This window comes from Salmo salar, chromosome ssa12 (assembly GCF_905237065.1).
Source record: "Salmo salar chromosome ssa12, Ssal_v3.1, whole genome shotgun sequence".
Lineage (NCBI taxonomy): Eukaryota > Metazoa > Chordata > Actinopteri > Salmoniformes > Salmonidae > Salmo > Salmo salar.
The window spans coordinates 77789603-77803527 of record NC_059453.1 but is presented as its reverse complement, the minus strand read 5'-3'; the positions used below and the strand labels follow the sequence as shown (position 1 = coordinate 77803527).

General features: G+C 46.7%; 1 protein-coding gene across 2 annotated transcripts in view; it reads left to right on the top strand.

Annotated features, from left to right (window-relative positions):
* LOC106565798 (cadherin-4-like) overlaps nucleotides 1–10682 on the top strand; it is a 378562-nt gene extending 367880 nt beyond the window's left edge. For both annotated transcript variants that reach the window (XM_014133344.2, XM_014133343.2), the window contains exons 12-17: nucleotides 3510–3652; nucleotides 5250–5486; nucleotides 7587–7820; nucleotides 8082–8221; nucleotides 8395–8559; nucleotides 8845–10682. In XM_014133344.2, the coding sequence (XP_013988819.2) occupies nucleotides 3510–3652; nucleotides 5250–5486; nucleotides 7587–7820; nucleotides 8082–8221; nucleotides 8395–8559; nucleotides 8845–9258 (1333 nt within the window). In that variant the 3' untranslated portion in view covers nucleotides 9259–10682. The remainder of the gene's footprint in view (nucleotides 1–3509; nucleotides 3653–5249; nucleotides 5487–7586; nucleotides 7821–8081; nucleotides 8222–8394; nucleotides 8560–8844) is intronic.
* The last annotated feature ends 3243 nt before the right edge of the window (nucleotides 10683–13925 follow it).

Below are 13925 nucleotides of genomic sequence, written 5' to 3'. Positions count from 1 at the left end.
GCTGAAACACTGCCTTCTGTGACTTTTCTAACTGAACCACTCCCAATACCAAGGTCCAATAAATTGCTGTTGCCTAGCGACAAGAGATAAAAGGTTCAATCGTAATGAGCTGGACTGTGTGTCCAGCCACACTTTCTTTCTCTACCCCTGCTTCTCTCCATCTCTCTCCTCATCGACCCCTCTATTGCTTGCATCCGGGGCCATACTCCCTGAGTGGGGTGGCACTGGGGCATGGTGCTGTCTCTAAATCGACCCAGTGGGCCTCCCTGGAGAGAACTCCCACATACTCACCGGGTCAAAGGTCACTGAGCAACTCCAGACGCTCCATCCCCAGATTCAGCACCAATCAATTCCACTCTAAATTCAGCCTAACACCCGTACACAGAGGCAATCTGGAAATGTTAGAGAATTGATGCGGTGCAAGCAAACAAATAAACTCTAAAAACACCAGTTCTTCTCATAAATGGACTCAGTCATGCAAACTTACTCTTTCACTGTTATTTTGTCTTCTGAGAGCCACAGAACTCCTCTTTTTCTCTCACCTCCCTCTCTCTCTAACTGAATCCTTTCACTTTCTCAGTCTCTTTCTTTCTCCTTTATTGATGAGAAGTCAGCGCTCCCATCTTCTCCAGAGATGTCGTGGCAGCAGACAGGCAGTTCATGTTTGGACAGCCTAATCTCCACTGGCTGATTCACTTTAGTGACCTTGCCCGACAGATGACGTGAGGATCTACAGTGTGTGTGCACCAGAAGAGACTCCTCTTCCTTTCTCCTGCCCCATGCCTCCTCCTCCCTTTGTTCTCGCTCATCTAGAGGGGAAGGAAGTGGAGAGGAGAAGAAAGAGTTGGACAGGGTCTGATTTGCCAGCTGATTTCACTTTCAGACTGGAGGGAGTAGTGGCATGCGTGGATGGATCATAGATCTTCCCCACCAGCTGTGTGTCCTTCTCCCTGTGCCAGCCTCTGCCAGCTGGGTGTCAGAGAGAGGCTTGAGTGCCCCTGGGGTGCCACGTTGGCATGGGAAGAGATGACAGGGCCTCTCATGCCAACTAGAGACCTCTGTTTCACCTGTCAAGGGACACCAAATCGAAACTGACATCCAAGTCTGTTGGCATGACCATCTCTAACTCTCATGTTCCTGTTATTTTGCCTTCTATTCTGTTGTTGATATCCCCATGGAGGAACACCAAATCGAAACATTGATATGTATCTATCTGTTTTTACCTCCCTCCATCCCTTGGAGTGCAGGATTTCCATGGTTGCAGGAGTCTAAATGTGTCAGAGTGTGTTTCATTAGCGGGAGATAGATTTAGCTGCCTAGCTGCCATAATCTCCCACACATCTCGTTGGCACTCGCTAACCTGTGTCATCCTCCAGCGTGTTCTCTAATTAGACTCATCATAATCATCAGCAGCAGCAGCATCAAACTTCCTCCCACCAGGCATCTGATCTCTCTATACCTCTGTCTCTATATTTGCACTATATATACAAAGTATGTGGACACCCCATCAAATTACTGGATTTGACTATTTCAGCCACACCCGTTGCTGACAGGTGTATAAAATTGAGCACACAGCCATGCAATCTCCATAGACAAACATTGGCAGTAGAATGGCCTTACTGAAGAGCTCAGTGACTTTCAACGTGGCACTGTCATACTGTAGGATGCCACCAAATTCCTGCCCTGCTAGAGCTGCCCCGGTCAACTGTAAGTGCTGTTATTGGGAAATGGAAACGTCTACGAGCAATAACGGCTCAGCCACGAAGTGAGAGGCCACAGAAGCTCATAGAATGGGACCCCCAAGTGCTGAAGTGTAAAAATCGTCTGTCCTTGGTTGCGACACTTACTACCGAGGTCCAAACTGCCTCTGGAAGCAACGTCAACACGAAAACTGTTAGTCGGGAGCTTCATGAAATGGGTTTCCATGGTTGAGCAGCCGCACACAAGCCTAAGATCACCATGGGCAATGCCAAGCGTCGGCTGGAGTGGTCTAAAGCTCGCTACCATTGGAATCTGGAGCAGTGGAAACTTGTTATCTGTACTGATGAATCACGCTTCACCATCTGGCAGTCAGACGGACGAATCTGAGTTTGGCGGATGCCAGGAGAACGCTACCTGCCCGAATGCATAGTGACAACTGTAAAGTTTGGTGGATGAGGAATAATGGTCTGGGGCTATATTTCATGGTTCGGGCTAGGCCCCTTATATCCAGTGAAAGGAAATCTTAACACTACAGCATTCAATGACATTCCTGACGATTGTGTGTCCAACTTTGTGGCAATAGTTTGAGCAAGGCCATTTCCTGTTTCAGCATGACAATTCCCCCAATCACAAAGCGAGGTCCATACAGGAATGGTTTGTCGAGAACTTGACTGGCCTGCACACAGCCCTGACCTCAACCCCATCGAACACCTTTGGGATGAATTGGAACACCGACTGCGAGCCAGGCCTAATCACCCAACATCAGTGCCCGTCCTCACTAATGCTCTTGTGGCTGAATGGAAGCAAGTCCCCGCAGCAATGTTTCAACATCTAGTGGAAAGGCACTTATAGCAGCAAAGGGGAGACCAACTCCGTTTAATGCCCATGCTTTTGGAATGAGCTGTCCGACGAGTGGCTGTCCACATACTTTTTGTCATGTAGTGTATCTTTCCATCTCTCCACACTGTGACAAACGCCTTTTAACGGAGTAATCACATTGATTTACATTGATTTACATTGATTTATGGAGACAAATATAGACCTATACTTTTGAATTCATGCGGCAGTGTCACCAGCATGAAAGTAAGCTCCTGTACCTCTAATTAATATCTCCACTTATATACTCATTAGTTTGTTCAAATTGCTCTTCATTTTGTTGTTAGCTGTCAACTTGCCTGGCAAAACCAAGCTGCAAGAATACCATACTGCTTCTCAATCGCACTCCACACCGCCTTTTCTCACATGGACAAAGGAACACCTATGTGAGAATGCTGTTCATCGACTACAGCTCAGCGTTCAACACCATAGTGCCCACGAAGTGCATCACTAAGCTAAGGACTCTGGGACTTAACACCTCCCTCTGCAACTGGATTCTGGACTTCCTGACGGGCCGCCACCAGGTGGTAAGAGTAGGCAACAACACGTCTGCCACGCTGATCCTTAACACTGGGGCCCCTCAGGGGTGTGTACTTAGTCCCCTCCTGTATTCCCTGTTCACCCACGACTGCGCGGCCAAACACGACTCCAACACCATCATTAAGTTTGCTGACGACAACAGTGGTAGGTCTGATCACCGACAAGGATGAGATGGCCTATAGAGAGGAGGTCAGAGAACTGGCAGTGTGGTGCCAGGACAACAACCTCTCCCTCAATGTGAGCAAGACAAAGGAGCTGATCGTGGACTACAGGAAAAGTTAAAATTAGATACAGGGTATTCGCCAATTCTACTTCTATTTGTACTGAAGGATATTTAAGGCATTATCACTATGGGATTAGATATGTTGTAATAGTTTCTACTGTGTCTGCAGGTACTCCAAGCTGTCTGACCCCGCTAACTGGCTGAGGATCAACAGGACCAACGGTCAGATCACCACCATGGCCGTGCTGGACAGGGAGTCCATGTACGTCAGGAACAACATCTATGAGGCCACCTTCCTGGCTGCCGACAATGGTAAGTCTGGTAAGTGAGTGTGTGTGCATGTGGTAATTCTGTGTGTGTGTGTCTGTCTGTCCTCATGTGTGTACGTGTGCGTGCGTGCGTACTGCATCAGTGTGTACGTTGCCTGCTAAATGCATCCCTTGTGTACTGTGGAGAGGAGTGAAATATCTGTCTAAATGTGCCACAGGTGAGTGCTGTCGAAATTGCTGTAGCGATCCATGAAGTACTCTAAAACCAATCGCCCCATTACAAATAGAGGTGCTTACTCTCTGTGTTTGAGAGAGAGGGCACGGGTGGTGTTGTACCACATATTAAGGATTGGTTTGCGGGAATGAGGTGTGCTGCCCTCGAGTGCACAGAATTTAGGCAAACAAGCTGTTGATTGCCTATTGATTCCAGACACCAGTCTACATGGGGATATATTCCCCTTTAATTGAATTTTGCTTTTATTCATTCTGCTCCACTAAGGAAGGAGCTCAACAAAGTGCCGAACCAATCACAACAGACAAGCAGTCAATGGTGTGCTCTGCTGTGCTGAAGCAATAGACCTTTACATAAAATATCTGTAGCTCATGCACTGCGTTACTTTGTAATAGAAAACAGAGATGGATCTCCTCAGTGTGATGAGCTTGGGTGAACCCCATTCATGCAGACAGTGCAGCATCAGTTACTTAGCAGAAATTATAAACTGGGTGGTTTGAGCCCTGAATGCTGATTGGCTGACAGCCGTGGTATATCAGACCATATACCACATTTATTTTACTGCTCTAATTACGTTGGTAAACAGTTTATAATAGCAATAAGGCACCTCAGGGGTTTGTGATATATGGTCAATATACCACGGCTAAGGGCTGTTCTTAGGCACGACGCAACGCGGGCCTTAATGCTTAAATACTCCATGATAATCAGTTGGCTATACAAAGTTATAGTAGTCTGTTTCTCATAGACAGTAGGTTAGGGTGTGTTTGCTGTCATAGGATATTGTAGGTTAGGTTATGTTTGTTGTCACAGTATATTGTAGATTATTGTGTGTTTGTTGTCATAGTATATTGTAGGTTAGGGTGTGTTTCTCCTCAGTGCATTTTAACAACAGCCCCTGTGTAAGGGAGATATGTGGTGCTTTCCAGTAGAGTCGTTTCATGTGTCCTCTGAGAGTGCTGAGCTCCAGACTCACGCAGAGTGAAATATTTATGTGCAGTTTCATTTGTTATGGCTGTCATCAGTGGGAGCTTTTAGAACAAATGCATGCTGTATTCTTCCATCACTCAAACCCTCTCTCAATATTCTCTCAGCTCCCTCATTTTTCTCTTTCTCTGTTTCTTCCTCATCTCCCCTCCCTCTGTCCCTTTACTCTCTTCTATTTTCATTATATTTCTCCCCTCCAAATGAGATTCATTTGAACTCAAGTGATTTTTAGACACTGTATAACATATGGCAGCGGGAAGATGTTTTGGGGTGGGCACCCCTACTTCCTGCGGCTATGCTGTGTATATGCATGAAGTTTCTATCGTCCTCAAATTGATTACGTTTGTCTCTCTCTTCCTTTCTCCCCTTCTTCCTTATCTCCTCCCATCTCCCCCCCCTCTCTCCCCTCGCACCCCCCTGTCAGGTTCTCCCCCGGCCAGTGGAACAGGTACTCTGCAGATCCATCTGATAGATGTGAATGACAATGCTCCGGTGATGATGCCCAAGGAGGCCCAGTTGTGTGAACGCGCCAATCCCCGCTCCAAGGTCAACATCACAGCCTCCGATGCCGACGCTGACCCCCATGTGGGGCCCTTTGTGTTCGAGCTGCCCTCCTACCCCCCCAGCGTCCGACGCAACTGGACCGTCTCCCGGATCAGCGGTAAGACATGGGATCTCCACTAGAGGTGTAGTGTGTCATAGTTCAAATTCTGTAGTCCAACTTCTCTACTTGCAATTATGTTAGCACAGCTGAAAACTGTTGTACTGATTAAAGAAGCAATAAATCTGGTCTTCTTTAAACTAGTTGAGTATCTGGAGCATCAGCATTTGTGGGTTCGATTACAGGCTCAAAATGGCCAGAAACAAATAACTTTTGTCTGAAACTCATGTCTATCTATTCTTGTTCTGAGAAATGAAGGCTATTCCATGAGAGAAATTGCCAAGAAATGGAAGATCTCGTACAACGCTGTGATCTACTCCCTTCACAGAACAGCGCAAACTGGCTCTAACCAGAATAAAAAGAGGAGTGTGAGGCCCCGGTGCACAACTCAAGTACCTTAGAGTGTCTAGTTTGAGAAACAGACGCCTCACAAGTCCTCAACTGACAGCTTCATTAAATAGTACCCGCAAAACACCAGTCTCAACGTCAACAGTGAAGAGGCGACTCCGGGATGCTGGCCTTCTAGGCAGAGTTCCTCTGTCCAGTGTCTGTGTTCTTTTTCCCATCTTAATCTTTTCTTTTTATTGGCCAGTCTGAGATATGGCTTTTTCTTTGCGACTCTGCCTAGAAGGCCAGCATCCCGGAGTCGCCTCTTCACTGTTGACGTTGAGACTGGTGTTTTGCAGGTACTATTTAATGAAGCTGCCAGTCTTAATTTCTCAGAACAAGAATAGACTGACGAGTTTCAGAAGAAAGTCCTGTTTCTGGCCATTTTGAGCCTGTAATCAGACCCACAAATGCTGATGCTCCAGATACTCAACTAATCTAAAGAAGGCCAGTTTTATTTCTTCTTTATTCAGAACAACAGTTTTCAGCTGTGCTAACATAATTGCAAAAGGGTTTTCTAATGATCAATTAGCCTTTTAAAATTATAAACTTGGATTAGCTAACACAACATGCCATTGGAACACAGGAGTGATGGTTGCTGATAATGGGCCTCTGTACGACTATGTAGATATTCCATAAGAAAATCAGCTCTTTCCAGCTACAATAGTCAGTCACAACATTAACAATGTCTACACTGTATTTCTGATCAATTTGATGTTATTTTAATGGACAAAAAAATGTGCTTTTCTTTCAAAAACAAGGACATTTCTAAGTGACCCCAAACTTTTGAACGGTAGTGTATATTTCTTTACCTTTATTTAACGAGGCAAGTCAGTTAAGAACAAATTCTTATTTACAATGACAGCCTACACCGGCCAAACCCGGACAACGCTGGGCTAATTGTGCACCGCCCTTTGGGACTCCCAATCACGGCCTGTTGTGATACAGCCTGAAACCAGGGTGTCTGTAGTGACGCCTCTAGCACTGAGATGCAGTGCCTTAGATCGCTGTGCCACTCGGGAACCCCACCGTATGTGGTTGTCCCACCTATCTATCTTAAGATGAATGCACTAACTGTAAGTCGCTCTCGAAAAGAGCATCTGCTAAATGACTAAAATGTTAAAAGGTAAATGCTGTTGATTTATATTGTCTAAATCTTGTCTGATGTGTGTGTGAATGCTGGCTCTCTGTGTGTGTGCTTCTGTGTGACAGATGACACGGTGTGGTCTCAGGCTGATGGCCTGTGGTATAAAGGAGCTCTTATATGTCACTATTCTCCTAGAGAGTAAATGGCTCTGTCTCATGTTGACGTATGACTTGTGTGCTTTGTGACAGATCACATCCATTCATCTCCCTGCCCTGATAGACAACATGTCATCTGTACATGTTGATGTATAACACCATTTCTGTTGGCAGTCCGATACTGTTGTTTTAGTTGGAAATATTTAGTTGGAAATATACTGTTGTTTTAGTTGGAAATATGATTGGAAATATTGTGCAGCAGGTGTGTGCCTGCCTGTGTGTTTATTCCGCTACAGTGACTACCTGTGTATTATTCTGTATGTATTTGCATGTACTGTATCTCTGCCAGTACTGCTCACATGGCCACAGATGACTACAGTAAAACTCTGGCGTGGTCAACTGTTTATTTCTACACCACTGCTATATGCTTCTAGCAGTGACTGGACATTGTGTCTGTGTGACTATGTGCAGGTGACTATGCCCAGCTGAGACTGAGGATTCCCTACCTGGATGCAGAGGTGTATGATGTTCCCATCATCGTGTCGGACTCCGGTAACCCGCCCCTCTCTAACAGGTCCATTATAAAGGTCAAGGTGTGTCCGTGTGATGACAACGGAGACTGTACTACCACCGGAGCTGTGGCTGCCGCCGGACTGGGGACCGGTGCCATCATAGCCATACTCATCTGTATCATCATACTGCTCAGTGAGTATAATACACACTAATAAACACACACACACACACACACACACACACACACACACACACACACACACACACACACACACACACACATACCTGTGCTGTAGGAGTCATTGTCTGTATAAACATACTACTAAGTACTGTATATCATGTACATTTCATGTACATTACACACCATCTGTGATATATCCCTGTTCACTCCTCTGTCTGGGGTGTTGTGTAACTCCTGGTGTGTTGTATTGTGGTGTGTGTTGTATGTTGCAGTCCTGGTGCTAGTGTTTGTGATGTGGATGAAGCGCAGGGAAAAGGAGCGTCAGGCCAAGCCCCTGCTGATCGACCCAGAGGACGACGTCAGAGACAACATTCTGAAGTACGATGAGGAGGGAGGAGGAGAGGAGGACCAGGTCAGTGTTATACACATTACACATGCACAAGGCTTCATCTAACAACACAGCCATAGAGATGATGGCGGTGATGATGATGAAGATGGCAGATTTAATAACTGTGATTGCACTCAGACACGTCCTCAGTCATTCTTACAGTCCCACTGAGTCTCCTTCCTTGCTCTGTGTTGCAGGACTATGACCTGAGCCAGCTGCAGCAGCCTGAGTCTGTGGAGCACATAATCAGTAAACCAGTGGGGGTGCGCAGGGTGGACGAGAGGCCCATCATCGCTGAGTCCCAGTACCCCGTCAGACCCAGCCTACCCCACCCTGGAGACATCGGAGACTTCATAAACGACGTACGTTAACTATTAGACATCATACGTAATTTATCTCAAAAGACTATATAAGTGTTATAATGTTTGAGTTTCTATACTAAGGAGCAATCACAGTAACAGCATAGTTCATAACAGCACAGTTCATAACAATCACAGTAACACAACAGTTCATAATCACAGTAGCACCACAGTTCATAACAATCACAGTAGCACCACAGTTCATACCAAACTTAGCAACTTAGTATAATCACTATTGCCTTTCTCTCCTCGGTGTTAACTAACCCCCTCTGTCTCTCTCTCTCTCAGGGTCTGAGGGCGGCGGACAACGACCCCACGGCACCGCCCTATGACTCCCTGCTGGTGTTTGACTATGAGGGCAGTGGCTCCACGGCCGGCTCTGTCAGCTCCCTCAACTCCTCCAGCTCAGGAGACCAGGACTACGACTACCTCAACGACTGGGGCCCCCGCTTCAAGAAGCTGGCAGACCTCTACGGCGGGGAGACGACGACTGAGAGAGGGGTGTGGGTGGGGTACGGAGGGGGTCCGGGGGGAGGGATTGGGGTCAGATGCTCCTCGAAACCACAGGCAGGGCCCAAGCAGTACCACATGAGATATTCCCATAGTAGACCAGTGAGGAGAGGACGGAACCTAAGAGAGTGTTCTACAAGACGGCCTGTGACCTCACCAGGTTCTGCTGCTACTCTATTCTGGCTTTTTTAGTGGCAAGTTTTTCGTGTGTTTTGTTTCTCACTCTTCTGGACGTCGAGCTATCTGGGGATGCGAGACACTTCTGAGAGACAAGAGTGCTGACGCTCGTTTGGCTTGGATGATGAAAAGGAACATGACAAACTCATCTCCTTTTGGTTTAACGCTGAACACAATGTACAGAAAGACACTCTTTCTCTCTCTCAACTTGAATTTCCTTAGAACAGAAGCACTGTCATTTTATAAAGTGCCTTTTGTGGTGTGTTTTGTATTGGACTCCTGCTATCTCAGGGTTGGTTGCCATTGGAGAAGTTTCGAGCGGCACACTCCCTTGTAACCTCCGCCCCCCAACCTTCATATGAGTCCCTCTCCTCTGCTCTCTGGTGTCAATAGAACTGTTGTACCCAGCAGCAACACAGACGAGAGAACCACACAACGAGGGCTGGCTGTAGATTAAGATCAGTTATACTCCTTTTGGAGCATTTTGGAGAAGTACTACTAAAGCAACCCTCTGTCAGTGATACCTGATACATCACTGGGCTGATCCAAGACTTACCCAACCATCATCCGGTCAACACAACACTGACATTGGATGTGTGTGTATGTGTGTCTGTTTTTAAAAATGTGGGGAGTTTCTAACAAACAGAGAATGCCTGCCTTTCCTCTGTGAACTCATGAGTCCAGGAGCCTATACGTTCAGATGCTTGCCTGCCCTGTACGGTTTTGTGTTGCTTTCCACACTGTAAAGCTTATGTAGGCATGATCTGAATAGTGAGATAGTATAACACAGTAAGACTTGAAATGGCTTGGAAAGAATGCACTGATAAAGAAGCATTAGAAGGATTTTTCTGGCCTTGAACATTCCCATTTTTAGGTCAACAAAACTATTGAGAGATGCATGAATTATTTTATTTTTTATGTTTTACTTAACGCACTTGTTCTTATGTGGTGAGAATGTGAATATACTCTGTAAAAAGATTCAAAAAAGAAAATGCTGTAAGATACCTATTTTTGAAGTATTAATTTAAAATAAAGTTGCTGCTCTAGCTCTTCAATAGGCTGAAAGACGTTTTGGAACAGCTATTTTCAATGTGTGCGTGTGTTTCTTTTCTCATTTTGGTCAAGATGATGTACGTTTGTTTCAGTTTATCTTTTCAATTTTTTTTTGGGGGGGGGTTGTTTTTTAAGAATTAAGACAGCTTTGTTATAATCCTGTTTTTTTTTATATGTCAAATGCCGCCCTCCCTCTTCTCTTGTGTCTTTGGCGAAAGCCTTTCTGTCTGCCTCTGGACTTGGGACTGTGGATGTCTGCTGATAGTTGTTCTATTATTAAGTGTATCTGAATAATTTTCTTCATTCATCTAGATACTGGATATGTGCTTAAGAAAATAAATGACACATGTTTTAAAAATGTTGCAACTTACTTACTACTACCTAGTTCATGTTCAACCATCAGTGGGCTTCACTCTAACCTTCTTGAGCTCTGCATCGGCATGAATTTTAAGCCTGAACCCTACCCATGCCCGTAACATTCAGGCCCGATTGCTTCTGCCAGAAGCACGAAATCAGAAATAGCTACCTCCGTTAGTAAATCCAGTAACTACATATGACTGATCAATCGGGAATTACCTTAACATTTTAGTCAATGTTAAGGTAATCCTTTTAGCAAGGATCTCCCGCGATATGGATTGAATCCAGACCTCAATCTTTTCTCTGTGTTGGAGGGCAAGGAGAAGGAATAGACACAGTGACGACCCTTTCCTTGAAGTTGATTGATTAACGGAAGGTGATAACCTCAGTGTTTTAATGTGAACATCAAGGGCCCTTCTCCCTCACGGTTCTAGCATTCTGTACATTGCAAAGCAAAGAGTGGAAGGAATACTCTGCTGGGTAACAACATATATTTGTGTCCATCCCTGTGATTTCAATGAGTCAGCTGAGGCCCCAAAAAGCAGCGGGGGAATGGAAGGGTTTTAATCTTCCCCGGCTGTGTCTATCAATTAGCCACACCATTAATCCCCAGGACCTAAATCTCATTAGATAGAGCGCCTTTAATAAGACACCCAGAGAGAGGGGAGAGAAAGGGGGAGAGATATGGGCTAAAAGGATGCAGCCTACAGTGAAAGATCAGAGCTACTGTATATGGGTACTTCGGAGGCCTGAGAGGATGGACAGAGCAGAACCTACAGAGGGATGTTATATTATATTCTTTAAAAAACTGTTTTAGACCCAGGTTCACTCAGACCCAACTCTTGTTACTAGAGAGAGGGAGCTGTGCTGATAGGCTTTGGGAGCATCCTACATGCTGTGGCTGATAATGAGGTGTGCTTTGATTCCACAGTTAATGTCTACACTTGAGAAGGAAGCCTGGCATTAAGGAGATTAAATATTCAAGCCTTCTATATAATAAGGAATCCTTATATATAATACAGAATACTTTTATTTGCAGTGCATGGTGAATCACATCTAGGGTTGCAAAGGGAGGGAATATTACTGGAAACTTTCTAAGTTTACCAGTAAACTACCAGAATTTTGGTATCTTTCAAGGATTTTATGTAATCGATCATGAAATATCTAGTGGCCCTTTTGTGTACTTCAGAATGTCACAGGTGATCCTCTGTGTGTTCTTATCACATGTAAAATATATGAAATCATTGAATAAGATTATTTCTAAATAGAACATGTAATGACAAAGCTGTAAAACATTATCCTAAACATAAGCCATCAATTTAGTTAATACCGTTGGTGTTACAGTTGAGGGTTTCAGTATGGAATATCCTTTATTTTATAACCTTTTTTATATATATCATGTATTTGTGTCACGTCCTGGCCAGTATAAGGTTAATTGTTTTTGTAGTTTGGTCAGGACGTGGCAGAGGGTATTTGTTTTATGTGGTTCGGGGTGGTGTGTTTGTGTAAAGGGTGTTTGATTTAGTATTTCCGGGTTTTTGGTTGATGGTCTATGTGTTTGTATTCTATGGTTAGTCTGGTGTGTGTGTTTCTATGTTTGGTTAATTGGGGTTGGGACTCTCAGTTGAAGGCAGGTGTTGTCTATCTGCCTTTGATTGAGAGTCCCATATATTAGGGTGTGTTTGTGTGTGTGATTGGTGGGTGATTGTTCTGTGTTGAGCTTTGCTTTGCTTTGCTTTGCTTTGCTTTGCTTTGCTTTGCTTTGCCAGACTGTTTGTTAGTTGTTAGTTTTTCGGTTTTGTTATTTTGTATGTTCATTTTTGAAGATAATTAAAAATCAAGATGAGCATTCACGTACCTGCTGCGTTTTGGTCCTCATTCACCGACAACAACTGTGACAGAATCACCCACCTCTCAAGGACCAAGCAGCAGAGGAAGGAGTAGAGGGACTTCGAGTTGGACTGGCGGGAGAAGTGGACCTGGGAGGAAGTTCTGGACGGGGCCGGACCTTGGCACCAGGCTGGGGATTATCGACGCCCGCAGTGGGAAATTGAGGCAGCCAAGGCAGAGAGGCGGTGGTACGAGGCCATGGACGCGCTGAAGGAGAAGCACGAGAGGCACCCCCAAGAATTTTTTTTGGGGGGGCACACGGGTAGTTTGGCTAGGCGTAAGAAGAGCCGGAAGCCAGCTACCCGTGGTTATATGGAGGCGCGTATGGGGTGGAGAGCGCTATGTTTCGCTGAGGAGCGCACTATCTCACCCATACGCACGCACAGTCCGGTGCGTGTTATTCCAGCCCCTCGCAGGTGCCGTGCTAGAGTGGGCATCCAGCCTGGTAGGAGGATGCCTGCGCAGCGCATCTGGTCGCCGGTACGCCTCCGAGGACCAGGCTACCCAACTCGCGCTCTACGCACGGCTACCATCAGGCCCCTGCACAGCCCAGTCTGCCCTGTACGAGCACCCCGCTCGTACAGGGCTACTAGTTCCATCCAGCCAAGACGGGTTGTGCAGGAGGTAAGATCGAGACCGACTGTGCGCCTCCATAGCCCTGGGTTTCCAGCTCCTGTCTCTCGTGCGGACCCGGAAGTGCGTCAACCCAGTCCGACTCGTCCTGTTCCCGCTCCCCGCACTAGCCTGGAGGTGCGTGTACATAATCTGGTAAGCCCAGTACCAGCACCACGCACCAGGCTACAAGTGCGTCAACCCAGCCACGCCAGTCAACAGTCACCAGAGCTGCCCGCCAGTCAACAGTCGTCGCCGGAGCTGCCCGCCAGTCAACAGTCGTCGCCGGAGCTGCCCGCCAGTCAACAGTCGTCGACGGAGCTGCCCGCCAGTCAACAGTCGTCGCCGGAGCTGCCCGCCAGTCAACAGTCGTCGCCGGAGCTGCCCGCCAGTCAACAGTCGTCGCCGGAGCTGCCCGCCAGTCAACAGTCGTCGCCGGAGCTGCCCGCCAGTCAACAGTCGTCGCCGGAGCTGCCCGCCAGTCAACAGTCGTCGCCGGAGCTGCCCGCCAGTCAACAGTCGTCGCCGGAGCTGCCCGCCAGTCAACAGTCGTCGCCGGAGCTGCCGGCCAGACTGCGCTGAACTGCCGGAGTGGCCAGACTGCGCTGAACTGCCGGAGTGGCCAGACTGCGCTGAACTGCCGGAGTGGCCAGACTGCCCAGACTGTCCCGAGTGGCCAGACTGTCCCGAGCTGCCAGACTGCCCCTACAGCCTGGAACAGCCTGAGCCGGAGCCACCTCCAGAAATAGGTGGGTTGGGGAGGGGGGGTG